This window comes from Strigops habroptila, chromosome 11, assembly GCF_004027225.2.
Source record: "Strigops habroptila isolate Jane chromosome 11, bStrHab1.2.pri, whole genome shotgun sequence".
Lineage (NCBI taxonomy): Eukaryota > Metazoa > Chordata > Aves > Psittaciformes > Psittacidae > Strigops > Strigops habroptila.
In genome coordinates, this window is record NC_046360.1 from 26,882,234 (window position 1) to 26,909,952 (window position 27,719).

At 40.6% G+C, this 27,719-nt stretch overlaps 1 protein-coding gene across 4 annotated transcripts in view; it reads right to left on the reverse strand.

Moving 5' to 3' along the window:
- The window catches only part of GRM7 (glutamate metabotropic receptor 7), a 316,514-nt gene that overhangs the window by 149,133 nt on the left and 139,662 nt on the right, over window positions 1–27,719 (reverse strand). For all 4 annotated transcript variants that reach the window (XM_030501640.1, XM_030501642.1, XM_030501641.1 and 1 more), the window contains exons 3-4: window positions 9,157–9,298; window positions 8,134–8,288 (exon numbers count right to left, since the gene is read on the reverse strand). In XM_030501640.1, coding sequence (XP_030357500.1) covers window positions 8,134–8,288; window positions 9,157–9,298 — 297 coding nt within the window. The remainder of the gene's footprint in view (window positions 1–8,133; window positions 8,289–9,156; window positions 9,299–27,719) is intronic.

The window sequence follows — 27,719 nt, forward strand, 5'->3', positions numbered from 1 at the left end:
ATTGCCACAAGTTTGCAGGTAGAGCAACTTCCAACACTGCATGACTGATACAGAAGAACTAAAAGGTAAATTCTTCCTTCACCTGTACTTGGCCAGCAAACATCAACTTGTTCTCTGGGAATATGAAGTGCCATTTGAAAGCCTCTTTTTGACAAAATACACTGGATTAAATAAAAAAACTATTTCAACAGATGATACATTTCTGTATTTACTTAATAATATGAGTACAGAACACCCTTAGCATTTTAATTTCAAAGCTGGAAAAAACAATTTACTCATGGGGAAAAAATGCAAATAAACCTTTTTATATATATATCTACACACACATATATATAGTCATAGAATCATAGAATAGAATCATACAATCACAGAATGGTTTGTGTTGGAAGGGACCTTAAAGCTCATCCAGTTCCAACCCCCTTTCACAGGCAGGGACACCTTCCACTAGAGCAGGTTGCTCTAAGCCCTGTCCAGCCTGGCCTTGAACACTGCCAGGGATGGGGCAGCCACAGCTTCTCTGGGCAACCTGTGCCAGCGCCTCAGCACCCTCACAGGGAAGAACTTCTTATCTCTAATCTAAATCTCCTCTCTTTCAGTTTAAAGCCATTCCCCCTTGTTCTATTACTCCATGCCCTCATCAAAAGCCCCTCTCCAGCTTTCTTGTTAGCCCCTTTAGGCACTGGAAGCTGCTCTAAGGTCTCCCAAGAGCCTTCTCTACTCTAGGCTGAACAAGCCCAGCTCTCTCAGCCTGTCTGCATAGAGGAGGTGCTTCAGCTGCAGGATCACCTTCGTAGCTTCCTCTTGCTGTCCTTGATGCAAACTTTACTTGTTAGAGATAAGCGTCCAAACCAGCATCACTGTTGAACTACAGACACAAACCAGCCTTGAAGTGTAATTTCAGATTGTTGTTGCTTGCAATTACACTATTTAAAGCCCCAGAAATCAGGGGCATACCTCCTTCCAGGCACTAGAGCCCACTGCTGGCAGCGCAGAAGGGAAGACTGCTGATCTGGTCCCACTGTTCTCGAAGCGCCAATCTGGAGTTGCCAAAGAATATCAAATCCCCTGGCACTGGAGTCTTTCCAGCAGTGCAGGAAGTAAATCAGGTCAGATGGGCAGTGGCAAGGAGATGAGAGAATTCAAGGGAGGTAACAGGAAGAATGAGGAAATTTGTGTATGATGGTTCATGCTACTTCTCCTATGTCTTTTCCCTTATGATTGGTGTCCCCTGTGGTTTTTGGTGTCCATGGGCCCTGCTGCCCTGGCAGCCTCGCAGCCCAGGATGAACCACCCCCTGAGCCATATATTTCCATCCAACTTACTCTCTTACAAGCACACACTTGTGCCCCAGGGACACAGAGAAAGAGCTTGAGAAAATAGAGCACTGAGAAAGACTCTGAATCAGGCTGTAAACAAACAAACAACAAAAACCCCACACAAAACCCCCCCAAACCCAGCCCCTTCCCTCCTCCCCCCCCAATTGACTATTTTACAAATGCTATTTTGCAACTAATACAGCCTCCTGTTCTGTTCAGGGAGGAGGTGGTAAGGGTAAGTGCTTCACAATGCACATCGTTCCCAGAGAAACATCCTGGGGTAAATGCAGCGATAGCTAGATGCAGAACAGCATGCCCATACTTATTAATGTTGGATAAAATTCAATACTGACTCTAACAGAGAAATAAATTAACCCTGAGCTCCTTTGATTTTTCTAAACTGAGGATATGAAGGTAAATATTTGAGAGCCACTTAAGTAGTGAGCTATAATTTCATTCTATTTTTTTCTTAAATCACTACTTTTTCATCAATTTTTATTTTTCAGGTTTCTTACTGCCCAAAAAAAAAGCAGCAAATGGATTCTTCTTGGAAATAAAACCAAAACATTAAAACCATGATTCACCATCCCTTTGGAAGACAAACAACTGAAAAATTCAAGGACAGTGATGTTGGTCTGCAGCACTTGCAACACTTCTATTTTTATTAAATAGCTATGCTCTTCCTTGTGCTGAATTTGGGCCATCCTTTAATCTCATAGCTGAGAGCTTCAAGAGATTGCAAACCTCGGCCGCAGCCATAGCTTGCTGGAATCGAATCATTAATCTTAAATCTAGTTGAATCCCATTGTTCAGTTGCATCAAATTCTAAACAACTCAGACAGTAAAGAATATTTTTTTTTTCATTGCTGGTAAAGCATTTTGCCAGACTTTCAAAATAGTTAACATCATATATATGTATATATTAGCCTCTGTATTCCTCTTACAGCTGTTCCTCTCTTTGGGTTCAGTTCACTGTGAGCTGGTGTCCGTGAAAACACACCACATTAAGCAAGATAAGGGAGACTATTTTGAAAGAAAAAAAGTTAGAGGAAGTTCTAGATACCTGAAAGCGCTAAGTCAGTAGCATAGATGAACGTCAGTATAACAATCCAATTTGAAAATATTCACACAGAAAAGAGGCATAGGAACAACAGAAAGCAAGAGGTAAGCAGATAGCTGTTCATCTTCCTTACAGTTGAGGTTGAGAGGAAAACAATTTCTAAGATATCCCTGAACAGAGAGACATTTTCAATTAATGGAAATTATACATATCTATTTTTGAAACCATGTAAGAGCTTCTGAAGGCATTTGGACTCCTTGAAAATATGGCTGTGATATTTGGAAATTAACTTTTCTCTCTTCTATTTCTCTCCCTACGACTTTATGATCCAGATTTCCTGAAAAAGAAGGTGTTCAGTATTCTCTACAGGTCCTGTGAACCTCAATGTATCAGAGTGGGTAGATTACAAAAGAACATCCAAAATTACTACTGCCTCTTGATAATACTAGTTTTCACTACTTTGTATGTGAGGCTTAACAAGATACTAACAGGTATTAACAAGGTCTTACCAGGTATCAGTTCTTCCTGCGCTAATCCTCCAGTTGGAGGTCTGAGGTTGGAGGGATGATGCCCTGGGCATCCTCCCCAGAAAGAAAAATGGGAAAGAAAATAAAAAGGTGCGGGGGAGGGGGGAGGAGAAATTTAAAAAAAAAAAAAAATAGGAAGAAAAGAAAAGATTAAAAGGAAAAAAAAAGGAGGAAAAAACCGCAAACAAATAAACAAAAAATCAAACCAAAAATGGGTAAGACCATCATTCTGAAACCCAAGACCATCTGTCTGACTCCATTCCTTGGACCTGAGTATCTTCTGGGCATGAATTGTCTAACAGCTTTCCATAATGAATTCAGGTACTGCACAAACCTACTCCAAAAGGATCAGGCTTTACCATCCCTCAGGCCACAGATATTTTCTTATCACTGGCAGAAAGATCTACTCTTCCTCCAGTGATAGAATTTAGGAACTTGTGACTCTGAATATGCCCACTAGAGAGAACTTTAATTGGTGTCTGGACCAGTAGTATTATCAGCTTTTATCAGAGGGTCATCCAGCTAACTCTTATATACTTCTATATGGTGTAATAAAGAGAACTACCCCAGGCCGTTAAAATGTATAATTAGATTTGGGTATAGTAGTGATAACAAGAGGAGGAAATGCTCTGAAGTTCATTAGATCTACTGAAACATGAAGAGGTAAAGTGGTGGTGGAACACTTAAAGGTCAGTTTGTGACATAAAACATTAGTGTGAAAGAAGTTTATCTCCATCTACAAAGATGCAGGGCTGCAGTTCATCCAGCCATCATCTGCAGAAGTCCACAGCTGGAATGATGGCCCAAGCCATAAGTAACCAGAGAGTGATTCTATATTTTGTTTCTTGCTGTTTTGGATGGTCTACAAAGCTTCTGGGACTTTGAATTAAAAGTGCAACAAATAAACAACTTTCTCTTATACTATCACTGCCTAAGACAACCATTTGCCAGTCTGAAGGCAAGTAGCTCAGCTGAGCTGCAAGAACAAAACCACCATTTTTTTTAAGTCTCAACCTTTCTTTTTAGTTTCCATTGTGCTTCCATTTGAAGCACTTGAAATGTTGGGGACTTGTTCTACTTGCCTCAACATCTCCCATTTTTATGATCCCTTCAGCACCATTACTCCATAGTAGCCTGCTTTTGCTTGTTCGAAATCCTCCTGTAGCTCACACTTGCTCCTCTTCGAGGCATTTTACCCTTCCTGTGATTAGCAGGCACTCTTTTTGTCCTCCAACACAAAACCGGCAATGGGAGTCTCCATGTTTATCTTTCTATTCTGGTGAATGAAGAAGAAAAAGGGGGTTTGGGGAACGGAGCAGCAGTAGGTTAAAATCCCACCAAATGCATCTCAGTGAAGAAAGACTTTTTGTGGATTTTTTCCTACTGTGTTGCTGTTTTAGTGAATGTCAGATGCATGCAGAGCCACGGATGTTCATTGTTTCTATATTACTGTAAAATGAATATAATAGTAATAACAATAATACATCCCATTCAAACTTTAATTAGCAAATACACCTTCTGCCTGTTGTTTAATCTGTTAAATTTTTCTCATCTTCCAGCACTAATACTCACTCTGTGGTTGAATTCAAACTTTAATTAGCAAATACACCTTCTGCCTATTGTTTAATCTGTTTAATTTTTTCTCATCTTCCAGCACTAATACTCACTATGTGGTTGAATTACAGCCCAACATTCACAAAAATGTTACACAGATATACTCTGAGTAAAAGACTATTCAAAATAACAAACTCTTACACACATAAGCACAGGCACTTGCAATTATGCTATGCAACACACTGTGCTTGTTCCTCTGAGCATACACTGAGTTTCAGGACTGGGCTGATGTTTTAGCAATCTCTAAGTGTGAGGACATGCCATCACAACCTTTTTTTGGAAGAGTCCAAAGCAACAATAACCAGAACACAATATTCTGCTGCCATAGTTGTTCTAACAATAAATGCATTCTGCTCCCCCCCCTCCCCCCCCCAAAAAAAACCTCGCAAAGCCGTTCAACTTAGTTGATACTTGGTTAAGTTGGCAATGGAGCTTTCCATGAAGCGATTACTATTTAAGTGTGCACTTCCTCTGGCTCACCGTCTACTGCGATTATGCAAATATGGTGCAACTTTATCCTTTCAGCATAATTACATCAAACACAATAGGGCTATATTAAGACTGACTTAAGATGAATGAATTCAGTTCATGTAATGATTTCCTAAATCACCCCATGGGACTAAGGCAAAGAAAATTTTGTCCCAGGAGTGACATCAAGTATCAAGACAAATACTCTGGGGCCTGGTTCTACAAGAAACTGTGCACTTCAGAGTCCCTCTGGAGTTGGAAGCTGCTGGGGTATTCCAGCTGTTACCAAAAATAGGAATTTCAAATGATATTTATGTAGATAGGTCTAAACACACCAACACACCTGTGTTTCACATCTGAATTTTGAATTGAGGAGTCATGGCTGGGGGAGAAAAGTTACTTCAAAAATGCCTTTTTCTATATAATGACTGTTTTAGTTTATGACTTACATGACCAGTAGCTTTAGACACATTAAAAAATGTGATAATCCAAAGTGTACCATATACACTTGAACATGCAGATACATTAATTTTCAATGCAATTTAACATTTCTTGGCTTATGAGCATAACATTTTTCCCCTGAAGCATGAGAAGAGACTGTCAGTGTCACATATTTCAGGTTAAGATACAGGAGCTGCAGTGCTCTCTGTTTCTAGTGAGGTTTATTAGGAATCTTTTCCTAAGATATTACAAATACTATTTAACACAATGATAAAAGGGGGGGGGGGGGGGGGAGATATTTTTGAGGAGTAAAATAAGGGTAACCCCCTCTTTCATGACTAATAAAGAAATTCTCACTGAATCCAGTGGCAATTAAGCTGGTGCATAAATGTCGCCACACCACAGCACAAAAGGAGACTGCTAGGCTGCCATACAGCTCGAGACATGGTCCTTAGGGGCAAACTGAGATCCATTCTGGTAATTTGGCTTGTTTCCATCAATTTATAGGGAAAATCAAGGCTTCTTATTTAATTTATGTCTGCATCAAAAGAAATGCATTGATAAAATTTAGGAAGCAGATGTTCACTGCTGGGTGATAAAAGAATAACACTAAAATGCCCATTTCCAGTTCTCTTGGATTCATAGCCAAATGAAATTACTCCAACAGAAAGAAAAACAAAACAACATACAGCAGTCTGAAAGCAAGAAAGGCAGGCAATCCATACGGATAATGGCCTGCCTAAGCAAAGAAATGCTAATACCTAAGGATTACTTAATTCTACCAGTAACAGATTTCACCGGATGTTTCTCTTGGTGGATGAAACAGAAATCAGTCTGAAAGAGGAAATGCTGAGTTCTGGAATACTGCTTCAGGAGAATGGGAATTTACTCTATTCTTTTAACCATCCCTCTACTCTTCCTCCAGACAGGACTAAGCAGATGGCAGATACAGATGGCAATTAGGGATGGATGAATGGGACTGAAAAAGGTAAGAACCAGCCTGAACCTTTCTGAGTGGTCACAGAGCAGCCAAAAAACATTTGCTACTGACAGAGCAGCTGCTATTCTGGGACACTTTGCTCTGCATCTCCTTTAACACCAAATACAGAACCTACTCCTGGCTGAGTGTTGTTTCCTTTCCATGCAACTCATGGACCTCAAAGTATGGATCTGCTGCACGGCAGCCACTCCTGGAGAATGAACACAATTATATACACAGACAAAATGTAGTTTAAGCATCACAAACAAGTCATCATGCAATCTGCAAAGTGCAAAATGCAACTAGCCAACTGTAAGGCAATAGTTTAATATATTCGCTGAATAACAAGATATTTGCAGGCTCAGTCAACATAATTTTTTTTGCAGATATACTAAATACACTGATATTTGTACCTGTTATTTAACCAACTTTCTATACCTGAACCTTCCACTCTGTTATCATCACTTACTGTGTTCAAAAGCAAACCTCATGTTTCCCATTATGTCCAATGTGTTTAACGTGTAATATAGAAGGAAAATATTTTAAACAAACAAATTTGGAAAGTTTTTATTTCTGTGTACTGTTGGCAGACTTTTCATTTCTGTGTCAGAAACCCTCAGGGATGAATACAGACAGTATGAAAAGATTATTAAAATGTCCTGGTTTTCAGAAAGAAAACACCTCATTGTCTATCAATTGTACGTATTTATGGAGAAATAACATGCTAAAATGCCTCCAAGGTTTAAAATAATGTAAAAGGATGGAGCATATTATATACCTGAGAAGAATAACTGATGAGGTGGTAGTGTAGACACAGTAAAAATGAATGTAAATATTTGGTTTTCCAGTGAGTGAAGACAACAGAACCTATTTCAATGAGGGCAACATGTTCAAGGACTCCTTGGAGACCCTGCCTGACACAACGCCACGTGCCAGCCAAGGAGTTTCTTTTCTTGACTCAGTATGTCCCTTGTAAAGAACATTTTCTTTTCATATTATAGAGAAAACAGATTCTAACTGAGAAGTTTGGTTTGCCCAGAGGAAGCCATTTGGATAGTTAGGCAGACAAAATGTACAGACAAAATGGATAACAAATTGAGGGAAGGTCTGACAATAAACACTTCAGAACACAAAGAAATGTTGAGAAATGAAGTGCCTATGTAAAAAAGTTTCCCATAATTTTTACATACACATACACATGTACATGTATTTGTAGAACACGCAAGCAATATGTATAAATAAAGTGCTCGATCTGAAAGAAATAAAAGTTAAGCTAAGTTTAAATGGAAACTGCTGATTTAAAACTCAATTTTTACCTCTTCAGCACAAAACTTATCCACTGCTTCAGAAACGACACATAAATTGCAAAAGACTTTTTTCTTCCTACATATATACATGATGTGTTAAGATCATTTTGGTTTACTTTCAAGTGATAAAAGCCCTGTCATATCACCACAGCTTAATATAAGCTCTGAAATTGTGCCTTTAATAACTGTTGGTAGCTTCTCAACTGTGGAAATACGGTATAGGTTTTGTATGAGGAACACGGGCGTTTAGGCAAATTTCAGGAGATGAAGACTTACTTAATGTACTTTATACTCTTTGTATCATACCAAGTCTGTACACACTTATTCACAAAACACATATGAGAAAGAATTATGGGTGATCAGTTTTGTACCAGCAGCGTTTCAGGAAGCAGGAGGGAGTGAAGCAGAAGAGAGCTCTTACCCTCTATGGTCGCTCGCTTGGGCAGGATGGTGATGGCTCCCTCAGCAACATCCTCCTGATGAAGCAATGGGCTCACCTTGGAGCCCCACGTGTCCGAGCCCACCCACAGGAAATGACCAACTTGATCTGCCCTCTTCGCAGCCGCAAGGATCTGCCTGGAGAAAAGAACATTTTGTTCACAAATTAATTTCATTTAAACACATAATTGCTTGGGGAAAATGGCATGTTGCAACTGCGGAATGAACAGAAATAGCATATTCCTGTAACCAACAGAGCTCAGGAATTTCACAACACACCAGATCATGATCCATACAGCACAGTTTGGACCCCTCTTAATTCACCCTATTCCTATGACTGACATATCGATTCCACTAAACGTTATTATTTTGCCATCGACTTTACTGAAACTTTATCCTAACTTGGTGTCTCGTTTTGTGGAACTGAGCCTCTCAACAATTGACAGTGCCATCACAGTTCTCGGATAATTTAAAATTCTGGAGAGAGAATATGGAACACAGGCAAGTGAGAAATGAGAGTCACACTTTTAAAATATTCTTTATACTATTTTATGAGCAAGTTGTATGTGGTTAAACCTCGAGCACCTTATGTGGTTTAACCTTGAGCATCCATTTTATCACTAGTAACCACCATTTGTCATAAAACAAACTCTGAATTAACGAATAATACGTCATAGTATGAGCTTGGAGAGAGGGGCATCTTCTTAATGCCCCTTTGAGAGGTAAGGGCAGGTCTGCCATCCAGTGCATGAGTAACCGTATGCCAGGAAAAGCTTCCAGACTTTGACCAACATTCCCGTCCCCCCACTTCTGTGATACACCACATGAGCCAGGGCAGCAACAGCAGCACCCTGTGCCTAGTGTTACCCTCCGCAGTGTGAACTCCACATCCCCACATTGCTCTTACCAACAGGCATTTCTACTTCATTATTCATATTCCTATTTGCTTTCTCTTTTCTGCATAGCTATCAAGCACAAATGAATTAATTCCCTCAGTCATCCTTACTTTATGTCCTCATCATTGGCAAAAATAACGATGGCCCTGGCATTGGGAGTTTCTAGGAGCTGCTTGATAATTTTATCAAAGTCGATGGTCTTGTCCTTGCGATCCTGGGGGATTTTCAGGGACTGAGCAATGCAGAGCCCACCTGTTTCAGAAAGAAGAAAGGAGAAAGAAGAAAAGGACTATGTCAGAGGAGAGCATAGGAAAGGCAGTGGGAAATACACATGGCTGGAAGGGGAGCCTGGGAAGAAGAGAAACTCTCCGATCGAATCGCTGCCCTTACGGAGCACTTAATCTTCTTGTCAAGTTTCCTGAGGGATTTGTACAATTATTTTTTTGCACAGAGCACTCATTGCGATACAGCCTGCATACCTGGGTAGGGTCAGGGATTAAGCAGATGGGAAAAACCAATATCATAGAATAGCAAAATAAACAAATAAACCAGTCAGTGGAGGGATTAAAATAGACCCCAACAAACAACAACCTGGTAACACTTAAACTGATTTTAAAAAGAACAACATGCTGAAAGGCAAATGATACTGACTATGTATTAGACAAACTTTATCTTGGTAAAGAGTTGAGACTCTTTTTAATTTTGCAAGTTGAAGGATATTGAGGGAAAATGTTTACACTGAAGCAACTTATCTGGAGCTGCCTGGAACATCACAGTTCCTCTTCTTGCTCCTAGAAATTTTGACAATGTATTAGACAAACTTTATCTTGGTAAAAAGCTGACATTCTTTTTAATTTTGTCGGTTGAAGTATATTGAGAGAAAATGTTTTCATTGAAGCAACTTATCTGGCACAGGAACAGCAAAGGAGTTGAGATATTGCCAAAGCAAATAAGAAATTTGTTCAAGAAAATCCTTACTTGTTCAAATGCCCATCACAAACGGGATGGAGTGGCTCACGCAACTGAAGCCTCAAGAGAAAGTACTTGTCTGTGAACTGGACTTCTCATAAATACACAGGTAACATTAGTATTTACTCTAATTCATCCTCATAAATACACAGGCAAAAATAGTATCAACACAGTAACAGTGATAAATACATCCATGCCAGAGAAACACTCACTTTTAGCACAGTTCACATATTACAGTTATATAGCTTGGTTTAGGCGGAAAGAAAAACCTAAAAAAAAAAAAAAAACAAAACACCCTAAAAAAAAAAAAGAAAAAAAAATCACATCTCGAGTGACATTCTGCTTGTCATTGGCAGACGAAAACACAACTTTTGCCTGCATTATTTTGCTTCTCAGTGATAAATACTTTCATCTTTTACGGCATCTTAGATACCAACTTCCTCAGTATACTGCACACTGTGTTAATTAATAAAGTATCAGAGATACATAATAAGAAACAGCAGCAGGGATGACTTAATTAAAAGACAGCAGGACAAAGGAGATATTCACAGATATGCTTTAAAATACAGATTTAAAAGTACTCTTAAATGTAGTAATAGATAAGGTGTTCTCAGGGATACAACACAGAGGAGGCAGCTTATCCACCATGACCACATGCTGTCTGCTGCAGTCTACCAAAGGCTAATGCCGTCACCCTACACTGCAGCACAGCAGACATGCAAACACCTGCAGGAAAACCACTGAACAGCCACACAGATCAAATGCACTGCTTTAAAATTGCAACATGTGGCTCTTCTGCAGACCTCCAAGCACTTTAGGTCAGGATTGCCAGGTAGGACGAGGGGTGATGGTTTTAAACTAAAAGAGGGAAGATTCAGGCTGGACATGAGGATGAAATTCTTTACAATGAGGTGGTAAAATACTGGCACAGGTTGCCCAGAGAGGTGATAGATCCCTGAAGACATTCAAGGCCAGGCTGGATGTGGTTCTGGGCAACCTGATCTAGTTGAAGATGTCCCTGCTCGCTGAAGGGGAGTTGGACAAGATGTCTTTTGAAGGTCCCTTCCAAGACGAACTATTCTATGATTCCATGATTCTATTCTATGGTCATTTTTTCCTTATTTTAGACATAGAGAAAAAAATTGGTTTCAATGGGAATAAAATGGTGAAAAGAAAAGGCTGAGAAAGAACAGAATAACTGAAGAACAAGTTTTCCACTGACTCACACAGAATATTCCATTTTGTTTTGCAATTACTACAACCTGAAATTACCGCAACCTGATTTTTTTCTTTAAAAGAAAACAATACTGATTTTTAAAAGTAAACTTTATTTTTGAAAGAGGAAAGTAAGTCTCACTCCTAGTAGTTTCAAAAAGCTTAAACATTTTAATATGCTCAGTCAAAATTAGATGGAATCAGCCCAAATCCATGAGCAGAGTTATCCAGCTTTCCTGAAATGCGCCGCTTGGCACAGATTATGTGCTGGTGAAAAGCACAGCTCTGGTTCTGAGCCCACAAGCAGGGCCACAGTGCTTCTCAAGTGCAGGGCACCGCAGACCAGTAGGAAACTGAGGATGAGCCATCCACATGTCTCCATTGGGGAAGAATCTCTCCATCCTGGCACCACGACCCAGGACAGTTTAAAGTTATTAGCTACTCCTGTCGTCCCTGGCGCTTCATGATGCCAAGCCAAGCTACTTCGAGTCTCCCATGAGAGCCTTCAATTTGTCTTGTTAAATAAGGACATGGCAACTTCGGAGAATTCATTGAGAGAGAAAAAAACCAAAACAAACCAACCCACAGATTGTTACAAAGCTCCAAGATTTGTCACTTGAAAATTTATGCATTCCTTCCACGGCATCCTTTCAAGAGGCTCCCACTTTGACACAGCAGAGCAGGACAGGATATATTTTCTAGCGTCAACACCAAAGGACTTTAGCATGCTGGATGGAGCCATTATTTAGACACATCTAAAGCTGCTGTGAAGGTCCTTTGCAATCCTTCATAGCTCTCCCTTGCTTTCATTCAGAAAAAGCGGGCTCTCTCAGGAGAGTATTGGCAATACAGTCTCAAAGAGCAGACATCAGCAGACAGTCACACAGAGCAACGTTCCCAGCACCTTCTGATTTCTAATTACTGCACCAGTAAGTAGCTTTAAGAGTCTTTTAAATGAGGAGCAAAGAACGCTTACAGGTGCTCATCTCTGGATACCACAGCTACACCACAAGAATGACCACCCCACCAGGCATGTGGAGAGAAAGAGAAGCAAAAGGATCTCAGACCTGGCAGCAGTAATATTTCTGTATTTGAGAGTCTACCTATATTAAAGAATCCTTGTATCCACAGGGAAAAAAAGAACACACACACATGCAGATCAGGTGATACGCTGCTGTTGTAAAACTACTATTAAAAAAACACAGTATTTAATATTAAGTAATTGTGACCTACATGATCCAAGTGCTTAGAAAAAAGGCTAAAATTGTTGGGAAGGCTGCTAGCTCGGCAACTGACCCTGACAATAATTACACCTATTGTGTGGGTCATGCAATCTCTATTGCCTGGATGGAGAAGCCAAAAATCTTATTATAGTCGATAATGATTACAGCTGAACTGAGCATCTTTGGACAGAGAGGCAGCTGTGGCCAGGCTCTCAATAGCGAGAAAAAAAAAGCCTCTAATGCAATGTACAGCTTCAAAGTCTGTAATTTCCATGGGGTTTTTTTAAAGAAAAGAGGCACCATGGTGGAGAAGGGGAACAGTTTGGAATTTGGGAGGGCAGATTTCAGGTCATTTTTGTGATATAGTTTTCTACCTCCTTCAGGAGGTCAGCTCGTGGTTTCTCTGCTGTCCACTGGTGAAGGGAAGTAACTTTTTTAATGTGCTGGGTATGGTGTGTACTGGACACACACTGTGCATTTAGTCCAAGCTAGGTGGAGAGCGGCTGTTACAGCCAGGATGGTGGAAGAGCTTTTCCAAATAGAGCGGATGATGTGATACCCTGTTATTCTTTGTGCCATCTCTGGCACAAGGGAATTATGGATAAATCGTAAATATCAATGACTAAACCCAAAAATATTTTTATCTACAGGAAAGTGGCTATGACTCTTTCAATATAACAGCAGCAGGAGACAACAGTGTTGCTCTCTGGAGCAATGTTAGAAACAGAAACAGATAGAGCCATATAAGGCAGATCAAGGGCAAATAAAAAAGGAGAGAAGTAAGATGCAGATAATACAATTCAGACACATTGATGGATATTCTGATTTTAAACTGCTAGTGTCTCTTCCAAGAAAGTGATGCTATTACAAATTGACTAATATGTCACCAAAATGGGTCAACGTGTATTATTTTCTTATTTGCTTTGCTTTGCTCAAGTCCACACTGGGCATCATCTGACATCAGAGTATAAGCTCTTACTGCAGCAGCAGGGTGATCCATTCCAGCCACCTGATTATACTAGTCACATCAGCTTCTGGTTACAGCTGAGCTTATGAGCTTGAACAAAAGTGCTTCGATCTCTGTGGAGGACGTCATGGCAGGCAGAGGCATGTGTCATTTTTCATTCTTCAGCAATAAGAGATGCCCAAGGAATTGGGTCCATATTGTCCAAATAACACATACAGAATAAGTTTAACTTTCATATTCCCATTCTGTATTCTTTTTACAATAGGAAACACGTGCACAGTTATTTAAACTGTCAGGTTAATTCTCAGTGCTCCCTAGGTAAAAACCTCTAAGGGAATTAAGTGGTAAAAATGTGAAAGTTGCAAATTAAGGATTTTGTCATAGGATTTCTGCAGTAATATATTATCCCTGCTGGACTGGAGACGTGGCAAATGTTGTAACTAGCTACAAATTGCTATGGCAATTAATGGCAGTCTAGGAGTGGAACCCACGCTGTACCCTGCGCCTGAGATGGGGCTGCTCCACACACCTCCAGCAGCAGCATAGCACGATTCCCAGCCACCCAGGACTGCTCCTACCAGGAAAGCCATGCTTCAAAACAGCTGCCTACAAAGGGTTCCCTTTGTCTGCTAGGGTTATTTCTGCCCAGTGAGGGAAGAGAACAGGTAACTAATCCTGCAATCAAGTGCAAAGGCCATTATGAAGATAATGGATATTGGAGATGAATAAACGAGATGTGAACTGTAATATACATAAAATACATCATTCAAGCAATTCTGAGAGCAAATGTTTAACTCCTTAAACAATGGGATTTTATAAATTCATGGAAATAAGCATATGAAAGGTGGTCAAAACAATGATGCTGAGGCAGTCAGTTCTGTACCACTCTAGCCTTAAAACAGTATCTTTTCTGTTCTAGGCTATGTGTAGCAGTCTAACAATGACATCTTTATCATCCTTCCCTCCCACCAGCAAATGTTTCTGTAACAACACCAAATCCGGATGGGAACACCAGGAGCAGACCTGGTAGGTTCAGCCTTTCCAGATGTGCCTTTGTCCAACAGGCAAGCGTGAAAATCACTATCATCTATGAAAAGGATAAGACAACAAGGCAAACCATTTCCTCAAACAATAACTTGAAAATTATTTGGTTTTACAGCTTCTAGTTTTCCCAGTGTTTTGTGCCACGTTGGCAAACTGACCTGAATGTTTGGGATTGTTCCCGGCATTAAAATTCCTGACACCGCAACCCCTGGCAGCACTCGGGGAACACAAAGAAACACTGACATTTCCACCAAAATTAACAGCACCTCCAGATTTTTTTTGGCAAACAAACAAGTTGCAAAATGAAGTCGGGTCCTTTCTCCCAGGCTGGTGAAAAACTGTTTTTCCCCCAGATTTTATTTCTAGAAGAAGAGCCCCCTGAACTTCATAAAGTCACTGACAAGACTCATTTCAATGGAGTTTGTGTCTCTAGAAATGCCATTTCTAGTTAATCTTTGCACAGAGAACCTTCTGCAGTTTCACTTTAGATACTGATAATGGCTCTTGCCTTTTCACATGCTTCTGAAGAAGTTTTATTTAGGTGTTGCTGGAGACCGAGGAAATTTATCTTCAGGTATTGTTCAGGACGCTGGCAATTACAGATGTACAAATACCTGATTTTTTTGTTTGGCTGCCAGACTGAAAAAGAAAATTTATAGATCAGACTTTTTTTGTTTCTAGATCTTCAGTTTTGCTCATTAAAATAAAAACTATACAAATCATTTCACCTAAACAAAAAAAATCTCCATTTAATTTAAATTGGAAACAATCATTATTAGGGACCTGTAGGAGGAAAAAATGAGGAGCTACACAGGAGATTCTGGTGTCTCCCTCCTACCCAATGATTAAAACAATCATGCTGTTTTCTTCCTTTCCCAGAGAGGTGTTGAACTTGTACATCAGACTTGCCAGTGCTCTGACCCCACCATTGCCTACATATACAGGGGGCACAGTCCCTGCACCTATCTGCTGCAATAGAGGATCACATGGATTTTCAGTCAAAGAACAGCCTCAAAAACAAGTTGAAAGCCACCACCACACACAGAAGGCAAACTGGTACCTCAGGGGACTCCAGCTCTCCTGCATGAGTGCAGCCATGTCCAAGCTGTTGAGAGCAGCAGGATGAGCCAGCGACATTCATCCCTCCCCACTCTCTCCAACCAAAGCTGCAGACTGAAATTAGTCTCAGTTTACAAATAGATTTAGGAAGCATGAAATCACATTTTCCCCCCAAATTACTATTCACCAGAATTCTTTTTGTTCTTTTTTTTTGCAGACAATTAGCTATTCAACTGGGAACAGAATAAAACAGTACTGAAGGTCAGTGAAGGAAAGAGCAATAAAGGTGCTCAGAAAAAAACCAAGATGAGCAGGATACCAACCAAGATAGCAAGTGTAGACTGAAAAGGACTAGTTGTGCAACAAATGGGATGATACAACATCAATTTCTTGGCTTCTTGCTTTTACTTTTAGCAAAATGGCTTATAGGAGGGATTCAGTTTGTTCAATTACTGTCAGGAACAGTAGGCTAACCCATTCTTTCCCTACCTACATAGGATGCCAGCTTTCCTCTTTTTCCCCTTTCCAACAGTATACACATGTAAGATTCTGCCTCACAAGTATACTCAAAAAAAATGTTTTGCTATGAAAACTTTGTATTGAGATATTCAAGGAAGTTGGTTTGAAACTTTTACAAAAGACTTTGTGTGAGTAAAAAAAGGCAGAAAAAAGAATAAAATAAAATAAAAATAACATCCAGTAATCTTTAGAAAAGATGAAAAATAAAAAGCTGCTGCTCACACTTTTCCCATCTTCAACCTCTTGTATCACATGGCATTTCCACGTTACAAAAGCAGTAAGAGTTGCATGGATGGTCAAGGGCAGGCACCAAGCCCAGCCCCACCAGAGTCCAGGACCAGAAGCAGATGCCAACATACCCACATTGTGCTGCTTGCTCAGATGCCCACACCGAGAAGATGCTGGAGCCATCACTATAAGATAGTGGTTAAGCAATATTTTTCCAAGGCTCATTATCAAAGCACTTTTAAAATGCCCATTTTACTTCTTCCTTTTTACATTTCATTTTCTCACTATCAATGCTAGGGAAGAGGAATGGATCCTTGCACACAATGGAAAGTAAAAAGCCAAGCTGGTAGCAGAGGACCCTGCTCAGATCACATGAGTAAGAGCCCCACAGGCCCCTCTCCTGGGCTGGGACCCATCAGAGCTGTTGTCCAGAGGAGGCTTCTTCCCAGAGTTCCCATTCGTGCTCTGCAAAACAAATGGAGAAATCAAAACTCTGGTGGGGGAGTTGCAGCATCAACCTCATAATGGATCCTGTGTCGTGAAATAACCAACATGCTCATCTTGCTGCGATAAAAGGTCTGGTGTTATAAAGACATAACATTGAGACCATCCATTAGCTGTGGAGCAAGCCCCAACAGCACAAGCACTGCAGAAGATTATCAAATTACTTTGCTTTATGGGAATCCCACCCATGTGTCATAGATGTGGGATAAAGATCGGGCCACATCACATAATGCTGCAGTTCACAGGCAGCTCAGTAGGCGAATTGAGCCATCTGGGTGGCAGCAGTTGCAAAGCAGACAGGAACTTGGAAGGCAGAGACTCTTAAAAATATCATAGCTGCCTCCCGTTCACCTGCTGACATATTCTGTGCTGTGTCTCTGAAAGGCAAAACCTCAGGAGAATTCTCTGTGCAAGTTCAAGCAGTCATGCGTTAAATTGTTCGGGGCATTAAACACCTAACTCTGGTATTTAAGGGTAATGGATGTATCTAGTAATCAAAGTGTTGCTTCAGTATCCATGGATACCCATGATTATGTCGTATTTTGATTCTGGTACAACACTAAGTACATTATTCTGCTTCCCTGAAATTCTCCAAGAGCTATTTTTCTTATCACCACTTAATTGGATTATCAGGTAGCAAAAGAGACAATTTAACACTTTTTCAGATGGCTTATCTACAGAGATACTCTTTTTGGGGGAATCGCTCTTAGCAACACTGAAAACACTGCTTCAGAAAGTTATGTTTGCTGTTGCTAATTATTGAAAGGAACTCTCAATTAATTTGATTAATATGTTACTTTAAAATTAGCAGCTGCTGAAAGCTGCCTCCTGGATGTTTATTACAATTACGGGAGCAACATGAAAAGCAATGGGCTCGCACAGCTTCCTTCTGAAAGAAAGCAGCTGATTACTTTGAAGGACTTTTCTCTCTCCTTTCTCCATGGATTTATCACACTCACAAGGCTGCTCTCATGGTAATTACAAGGTTTGACATTTGTTCGGTTTTGCACCCAAGAAAGCTGAGCCTGCACCTACTGTGAGCGCCCTCCAGCTGGTTTGGCCGAGAGGGGCTCTTCTCCGCCACTCCTTCCTGGCCCTTTGGGGGGCAGCCTGTCCCCAGTGCCCCACTGCAGAGAGGCAGCCCTGCTCAGGATGGCACGGCTTTGTTGCTCTTCCACTATCAGGGATTTGAATACCTATCTCACTGCACATCAGCACAGGAAACACCCTAAAATTGGGATTTTAAGGAAGGGCAAGAAAAGGTCAGGTTAAGTGCAGATGATACCTAGATTTTTTAATTTAAACAACAAAAACCGCAACAACTCCGGTGCCGAGGAGTTCTGATCGCCCCTGACAGAAACCCACCAGGGAGCCGATGCAGTTCACAGTGCCCCTGCCAAGGGATACAGAGTGCTCAGTGAAGCCCTGAACTAAAAGCTCAGCGAAATGACTGCAATGAGCAGGAAACCCCACATTTCACTAGAGGAAATAAATCAGTCTGGCCTAAGTTTGGGATAGCCCAAAGGAGAGGAATTAATTGGGAAAGAAATAAAATAAACATCAAAGGCACATAGTATTTTTTTCATTTTGGTGTACATTTATATGTCACTGCTCGGTTTTGGCATATACTTATATATCCTGCATATACAATTTATTAGCTGCAATGAATTTGACTTCTAAATCACATATATCCCGTAGAAGAAAAAGAAACCAGTAACATTGGCGGTAACATTGAAGACTGAGTTTATAGAAGTCAGTATTCTCCCCGTGTGAAAACTCTGATACCACAATTAAGGATATTTCCCTGATAAAGCAGAAATATGTCCTAAAGAAACTGGAATGATAAAGATTATTTCATATTCTTGAAATACCGCAGGGCTTGCCAGCTTGCTTGCCGTCAAACTCCTCACCAGTAAAAAAGTTATTCAAACTGACACAAAAGCCACAAAATCTTCAAAGAACAATCACTGAGAAGTCAATACATGACTCACACGTTTGTTTTAGATAAGAGTGAACAGTTACACACAGCAGGCGCCTGTGTGTCAGGTAGAGGTTTTAAGGTGATTCTTTGCTACATGTGGGAACTCATGTTTATCGTTTTAAATAAAAACCAGAACAACTCCCCCCTCTCCAATGTCTAGTTTACAGGACTTGTCATCAGCCTCTTGCAAAACCTGGTAAGGTTTTCTGTAAGTTAATCTAATGTAGGAAAATTTCCAGTCCCATTCCCAAACCTGTAATTTCACAGCAAACCAAGCTAGCAAAATAAATCCTCACCACATTGCCGAAAATCTAATATTCCCCTGTCCCATCAAGGGACAACATGCCGCAAGCGTGGAGTTCACCATGACCTGGCCTGAGGCCACCAGTACACTTCATATATAAGCTCTCAAGCACTCATCCAAGAGCAAAGGTTGGACTTCAGAACTGATCCATCTCCTCCTGAAAGCAGTGACACAGAGCCCAGAGGAGATGCCCCTGGGTGACCTGCTCCAGCACCAGCTCTGGCAGATGCCATTCAAAGAAAGGTTAATTTATGGAAATCAGTTCATTGTTAAAAAGTTCCTGCCATTCCACCCAGCCAGAAATGACCCCAAAAATGAAAATAGACCCAGGCATTGCATGAGTAAATAAAATATTAAAACTGTTTGGACTTCATTCTGCTTGCATCTGCTGCATTTGCTAACACAGTCACAGCTCCACCCAGAACAAATACAGACCTAGAAAAAGGAAAAATTCAGGAGCATGGAGTTACCACATTCCAAGGAAAAAAACCCCCCAAACAACAAAACACAAATCAAACACCCCAAAACAACAATAAAAAAACAAACAAAAGCGAGGAGGCTTAATCAGCATAGAGGATGCAGAATCCTCAAGAAAAAAGAACTTCAAGTAACTTCTTTACTAGAAATCATCAATATCCTACTTACCAAGAGTTACGAAGTTCTTGCATATGCCAGTAAAGGAAGTTTACAATTGCACTGGTGTTCAGATGGCCTAGGATTTAAATTATGTCCCCATAGTATCATAATTCAATTGTAAAAATAAAATGTACACCAATACTAAAATTACATTAAAACATGACACTGCCACAATTTACCCAAGGGAAAGCTTCCTTGTGGAAATGCTATATCTTTAACTTGGAAACTTCCTATACCTTAAGATTCTAGTGAATCATTTGAAAAATTTATTTTTGTTAAGCTAGTTTATTGTCTCATTTTTTCACATTAGACCTCATCATAACCAAAGAACAGCAGACCTAAACTGATACAGAAGACTAATATCTCTAGTATGTTATTCATTAATGCTTAATTCTATTGTGTCATAGCTTTGCTGCATATTTAATGACATTCCTCGTGTGTTTTATCATCTCAAAATTGTCCTTTATTATGGCAGTTAACTCCAGCAATCTACAAAAAATTAAAACTCTCCCTAGAACACTAAATTAAATTAAATTAAGAATACTGTAAGAATATAATTTTCAAAGATTTAGAAAAGCTGTGTTTGCTAGACAGAAAATAAAGAAAATTAAGATATCCTGTTTGATCAGCAGCCACCCCTGCTCCAGAACTAACATGTGCTCACACTGCAATGCTCCAACATGTCTGAGAACAGACAGTCTAGGTATTTGCAGTAGAAGGGACTTGAGATTTATTGGCTTCCTAAAATCTGTACTACAAAAAGTACATTGCAGCCATAGAGTGTAACCATGTAGAAAAAAAGCAATATAGTGTAAAAGTTCCACTTCTGCTCCAAACATTTAAAACGCTGTTAGTGTTACAACCTCATACCAGTCGTGCTGAAATGACCCAGTCCAGACTAGGACTGCCCTGGAAAGCCTCTGAGAGGCGATAACCACTGCTCTGGAGAACTAGAGAAAGACCCAGCGCTGGAGCCTGAACAAGCAGATTCTCAGCTAAATGTTATTTATCTATTATAGATAGACATATCTGTTTCTAACAAAAAGTGCCTGTTGTCAAATAGAAAAGAGAGATTCCAAATCCAGACACCAGAATTAAGTTGAAAGGACTATAATTAGAGGTCTGTAAGGAAGCCCCAGACACATCTGCAGGATGAACAGCCACAGGGATGCAAAATGCTCCATATAATCTCGTACGGCACAAACCCAAAAATAATGCAAACCTCCCCCTGTCTTTGAAGAGTCTGATTTAGTCAGACTAAGACCAGCTCTAGTGCACTGTGCATAAAAATAGCAAAGGCAAAGTTCTCAGAAACAGTCAGAACACTTCATAAAACACAGTTTCTTTAGGAACAACTGTAGGCGGCAAAATCTCTGGCTCCGGGTAGAGACAGCAACAAAGCATCAAAAATACCATGTTTAAAAGCATAACATACAGCCAAGCAGTGATACAAATTAGAACTATGCTCAACACAAAACACTAGCTAAGCAGCTGGTGCAGAAATCTTTAAAACTGGCAAATTCAAAGCCCTGAACTGAAATTTGCAAGAACCACACAACGATCTTCCTTCTACAGCTGTGCAGGAAGCCCCTGGCCCACTGAGTACTGGTGGTACAAAGGTTTTCTTGAGCATCACCAGTGGCACGTGATGCCAGAATCCTAAGAAAGGATAAACTGGCAATGCTACCTCTGGGAAACGAAAAGTGACCACTTTGAAAGGAGACTGGATTTCAGGGGATAAAGAAAGAAATAAACAAACTGATAAAATATTGCCTGTTTTCCTGTAAACAGGGTTTGGATTAAGATACATACAGTCAACCCAGGGTTTCTCCAGCTGAGGCTCTGAGTCACTAAAGCAGTTGAAAACCAGGCCTGTTACCTGTTATGGGAACTCTGGCTGGCTGCATCTTGCCTCCCAGCACACAGTCAATAGGGGCAGTGGGCACCTAAGCTCACCCCCTTCTCATCTCCAGCTACTTGTTTGCTTCCCAAAATGCCTGAATGCAAGACTGCTCACAAACAATACCTTCCAAGGTTGGTTTGGCTCCCTTGCAAAAAGCAATTTCCTGCAACCTTCACACACACTAAAGAATCCTGTGCTCTATGAAGTGGTTTTATTTGTCTGAACTGCCTCTTGGAGCTCCACACTGTAATTTAGGAGACTGCTTAGTGCTGTGCTGTTCTTGCAGGGATATTTCCCCCCTAGTAATAATGATGCCACCTCTGGATAGTGAATCATTATAAACTGCAAGCACAAAATGATCTCTAATGATGAAGCTATTCCAAGTACAATTTGGAGCGTTCCCATGTTTCTATCTCACTTTTTCTTGGAGAGGTAACACAGCATTTTAGCCTTCTCTCAGTTAATGGTATTTTTTTGGTTGTTATATATCTGTTAGGGCAAGTAAAGACTTGCCAGTTCTTCAAAGAACGAAAAATTCGAAGAACAGCAATGACACAATCTCAGTGGGAAGGGTGGATTAGACATCATTTAAGTATACTTTTGGAAGGAAACTTCTTTCCTAATTTTTCCACCCAAGAAGAGACCAGCATTAACAACATGAAAAAAATTATTTCATGAACCCAGTATCAAGCTTGCAAAGGCTCCACAGTAGATAAGGTAAATGAAGAAAGGCTGATAGGAACTCCTGGGCTTTGAGTTAGTGAGGGATAAAAGTGAGACATGGGGCCAGAGCACAAAACTACTAAGATAAGCACCCAAAAGCAAACGGGCTTTGGCATTGACTTAGAATTCACTTAGCTAGAAAGATCAACTCACTTTTTGGTAGGAAACAAGAGAAAACAGGACACCGTGCTGGGGGACATCAAGGGTTAGAAGAAAAGAAGGTGGCTTCCATAACATTTGGTTTCATCTCCATTTCCTTGTGTCTTATCCAAAGGAAGGCAGAAGAGATCTGCTTCTTACTCCTACAAACTTCTAGCAGGATGAAGGTGTCCTCTCTGCATGCTTCAGCAACTACTCCCAACCCTCCTCTGGGGAACTGCTCTCTAATTAGCACACACTATTTTGCTCACTGCTTCCCAAGTTTAACTGAAGCTCTAAGTGATGTTTCTCATACAGTACTAACCCTCAGCTCTGCAGAGCTGCAGGTCCCTTTCACATGGAGATCATAGCAAAAGCAAACTATGTGGGGTCTAATTTTACAAGACAAAATTTCATTAAGTATCATTAGCAAACTGGCATTTTGGTGAAAGCTGAATAAAGCTCTGATTCACATACACATTTGTTAAAAGCACATGTAAAGCATAGCATTCTGGGGAGTCTTGAAAGCAAATCTTCTCAAGATCAGATTTGCAGATGACAGTTGGGATGACAGAGGTATCAAAAGATAATTTTCCTATTAGGTCCTACCTGGGTTTCTGATCAGTCCTCAGTCTTGCTGCAGAATATGTTCTCAAAAGATTTACACAGAAGGTCATTACTGCAAGCTTGTTCACTGACCGCTGCATTCTGGGACTCAAAATGTGTAAATTCAGCAAAGCTACGAATTATTTAAATAGGCTGCGTTTCCAGCCCTTGCATGGGGGAACTAAAAAATAGAAACAGAGCTCTTTAAATTCCTTGGTCTTTTCTTATCTTTCTCATAAGCCTCGTCTCCTTCACATTGGAGTAATGTTCTTAACACACAATACTGTGCTTTAACAACCCTCGCTCAAACGAGTACTAAAAATGCAATATAGTTCAATAAAATCACTATCACAGCATTGCAAAAACCACTGCCCATACACTGCCTGTGGATGAGCAGTTCAATTTAATGGAGTGCTGCAACAAAATGTGGCAGAAGGCGCAAAAGTTTGGAGCTAGATTTTGGAAGGTGGTCCAGGTTTCGTCTCAGTGGAGCCTTATCTCATGTAAAACAAAGGCTGCTATATCACAGGTGCAGATCAAACCTCAGCCAGGTGCTCTGGGGATGCTGACTGAGAGAAGGATCTCAAGCAAGGTAAGTGCGAGGTGAAAGCAGCCATACGGTCAGGAAGTCTCTGGGGCTACATACAGTGCGAGCAGGTTGGCATGTGTACCCAGCACAAAAAAGTCAAGGGCAGGGGGTACCCAGGGAAAGAGTCTGCTGGCCAAGGGGTGGTCCTGGTCCTCAGGAGCAGTCCCACCTGAAAATGAGATGGCTGAAGAGATGAAAGATCTGGGCATGTTGGTCAATGAGAAGCTCGCCATGACCTGGCAATATACATTTGCAGGCAGAAAGCCAACCCCATGCTGGGCTGCATCAAAAGAAGCAGATTTAGATTAGGCATAAGGAAGTTCTTCCCTGTGAGAGTGGTGAGACACTGGCACAGGTTCCCCAGAAGAAGCAGCAGCTTCCAGAGAAGCTGCAACTGCCCCATCCCTGGCAGTGTTCAAGGTTAGACGGGGCTTGGAGCAACCTGCTCTAGTGGAAGGTGTCCCTGCCTGTGGCAGCTGGGTTGGAACCAGACGAGCTTTAAGGTCCCTTCCAACACAAACTATTCTATGGTTCTATGATTCTATGAGGAGATGCAGCTGGGTGTTAAGTCACGGTTGGCATGCAGAGGTGAATGGGGAACACTCGCTCATTTTCTTTCTAAAACACAAAATTGAGTAACTTAGGCCCCAAAAGCAGTTACACTGAATAATGCGGGGTAAGGGCCTGAATGCACATGTACGTACTCACACCTTTACACTCAGTTTGGGCTTTCTTTACTGGTCGTGACTGGTGTAGTGTAGGATGCTGAGCTACAAGCACAGTTCTCACCTGCTGCAGCAGCTTCTGTGGACACTGTGAACTGAAGAGGTGCGAGTGCTGCTGAGAAGTAAACATAAAGGACAAAACACATCTGTCTTTCCCTCTGCCTTGGAAAGCCAAGCTTCGCTACGAAGGCTTGGAACCGCAGATCATGGTCTAGTTCCTGACATGTCTGAGTATCTCATATAGTGACCTTAAAACAGTTTGTAATAGACTTAAGACCTGGCCTCTGCCCAGCAAGTGCATTTTATCTCTGCAATTTGCCTGTAATCCCATCTAGGCAAGCCACAAATACGGGCGTGTGGGTTTAGGAGCATGAAAAACTTAATAAACAAAAACTGTGCTTGACCCACCAACTGGGAACCACCACCCCTCTATGGCCATTTGCATTCACTTCACATGGGAACCTCAGGAAATGGATTGAAAATGGTTATACCTGAGTTATTTCAGCACAAAGCTCTTCATTGACTGTTGTCTAAAGAGGCTTTTCAATGAACAGCCCATTAAAGACAATGTGATTCTCTTAATTTGATGCTGAATTCAAGAGGAGTATGAAATATTTGCCAATATTTGGACTGCCTAATGTGTTTAACTGAAAGAAAAGTGATTGCTTCAGAAATCGTCTCTCCAGTAAAGTCCATACTGCCCTACAAAGCAGCCAAAAATATTATGAATCTTTGAAGTCCTCGTTTTCCTTTCAACAAATGGAGTTATAACAAATGGAGTTATGGCAATTGTATGCCTGTATCTTTGGCAAGCCAATTTTTAAGAAAACATCCTTTTCCTTCACAGGAGGAAGAACAAAGGAAAAATAGACTTTGTTTTCCCTTTTGCTGCATACAATAAAAAGTCCCAACCCAAGTGTTAAGACTTATGGGAATCAAACACAGATCAAAATCTTTCAAGCTGCAGTAGAGGGATCCTGAGAGAGATGCTGAAACTACCTAACCAAAAACATCACAGGGGAGAAGGACAGAACAGACTTTACAGTGTGTGTTTTCATAACTTGTTACTTGCTGAGTCAAAATGTGAGTTATTAAAATGAGTGAAACCAAGTGAAAATGTATGCAAAAGTATCAGCAAACACATCAGATGAAGTTTTCAGGGTTCTGCGGTACCAATTCATTTCCAGAAAACATTTAAGCACCAGTGGCAAGCAATGGAGAAAAGCTCGTACTTTCCCCAAATTGCATGCATAGGGGAGAATACCACCAACCAACTTGTCAAGATTCACTCCTCATCCTGTACATTTTAAAGACCCCATAAAGGATGCACTAACACAGTGAATATCCCACAGAAGGAGGGCATGACCAGTGCCTCAGGCACTTAATGTCATTAAGAACTCTTATGCTCTTACAATATTGTCTTTGCACTGACGCAAACCTACAGACTCCAACAGGTATTTTTTCACTGTGTGAGCAGGAAAAGGATTGAATGTCAAGTTTGAGATCTGTCTCCTGCAGTCCCAATTCAATGAACTGTGCATCCAGGCCTGTTACACGCTGTACCAGTTTACTGCGCTACCTCAAGAAAGAATAAAAGCAAGGAAATTTACTTTAAAGCATGAACTTTGGAGTGTTAAATATTTTTATCTTCTGATCTTTGGTACTTAAGGTAGCAAGGAATGAGGTCCCACTCTCAAATCAATATAGAAATATTTAAACAATCTTTATGCCACAAAATGTTTTATCACTAGACCTTTTGCGGAAACTTGGTATATGTCAAGGCCAACAGTAGCAAATCTGGAATTCAAAAGATCTAAGACACAGAAAAAAAAAAAGGTACAGAAAAAATTATTATGCTGAATATACCCCTTTCCCTTACTGTTGGGGCACTCATCATATTAGTCTAAGTCTAATTAAATTCTCTTATACTATTTGCAGATCAAATTCCACACTCTTTCACCTACACCTACACTGCTGAGCAGCCCATTATTTCAATTGTCATTTATTATATCTCACTGGCATTTAAGAGAGAAAAAGCTCAACTTGATAACTGAAAAGGTACATGTGTAACTAACTAGTATGAAGAGGAATTTTTGCTTGTATTTTAAATCCCTGTGCTTCAGGATGTGACCATTATCACTGAATTCTCCCATGCAAAAGCACACCAACTGCATCACCCGGTGCTGTCTCATCCAGCCAGAGGACTAGCTGGGACCAGCTAAAAGTTCAAACTTTCAATCTGGAATGAGCAGTAAGGGGAAATATATTTTCTCTTGAAATTGTTAGACCTGCTACTTGTATGAAGGAATTTAAATGATGAGTACTATGCAAACTAAAAGTCAGTAAATAAATGTAGCTTCTAAGAACAGAGATGTGAACTTTTACTTCACATCCAGCGTCCACTTTATTTTTAATTCATTTTGTGATCAGAAAGATGACCAAAGTTATCTTCATTTGGCATAAATTACTGCCATATGTGCAGGAGAAATTAACACTGACAAATTAATTTCAAATATTCCCCTCAGTTTCAAAGGTTTTACATTAATCATTCTTCCCAATATTTTGGCATGTTGGAAGAACTTGGTTAGATTGATTCCAAAACAACGACTGAAGAGACAGCTCACCAATTTTATTAAATTTCTCTCTGGCATTTCATGCCTACCTACTCAAAGCTTGCGCTAGCACCACAGAAAGCTGCTTTACTATCAAATCTATTTGAATAGCGAGCACTGAATTTCCTATTTAAAATGCTATTTCTCGAAGCTGACACACACATCAGTTCATTTCATGGCTCATATCTCTGCGCTATAACATTTACAGATATTTTTCAAACTTTGTACATCAAAGTCGAGGCAAGCCATTACAGCCCTTTGCTAACCATATCCAATCTCCCTGTCACTCATGCAGGAATGTATAACCTTGTATAGACTTGGATAAAGGGCTCTTGTATTTCCAGTGAGGCAGCCCCCTTGTGCATGTAAGGGGCAGACATAAGGGGAAGTGGGGAGGCTGCAACTGACCAGCCGAGCCTGGCACTATCAAAAGGGGTAAATTCAAGATAACGGGTGCTAGCTCAGCAAAGCACAGGTCACTGCTGAATACATTACATCAGATTGCTTTGCAGATAATTTTGTCCATTTCTCGGATAAAATGTACAAGGCACAAGCTCTTGCAGTTATTAGAGATACCATGGCCTCAACAGCCTCAGGGCTGGGAACTCACCCAACTGCTCATCAGCAGCACTCCACTGCCTTTCATTCCCGTTTATTCTCTGCTTCTTTTAAAACTTCAAGCTTATTTGGATGCTATGACGCCAGCAAGGACAAGATGCGTGCACCAG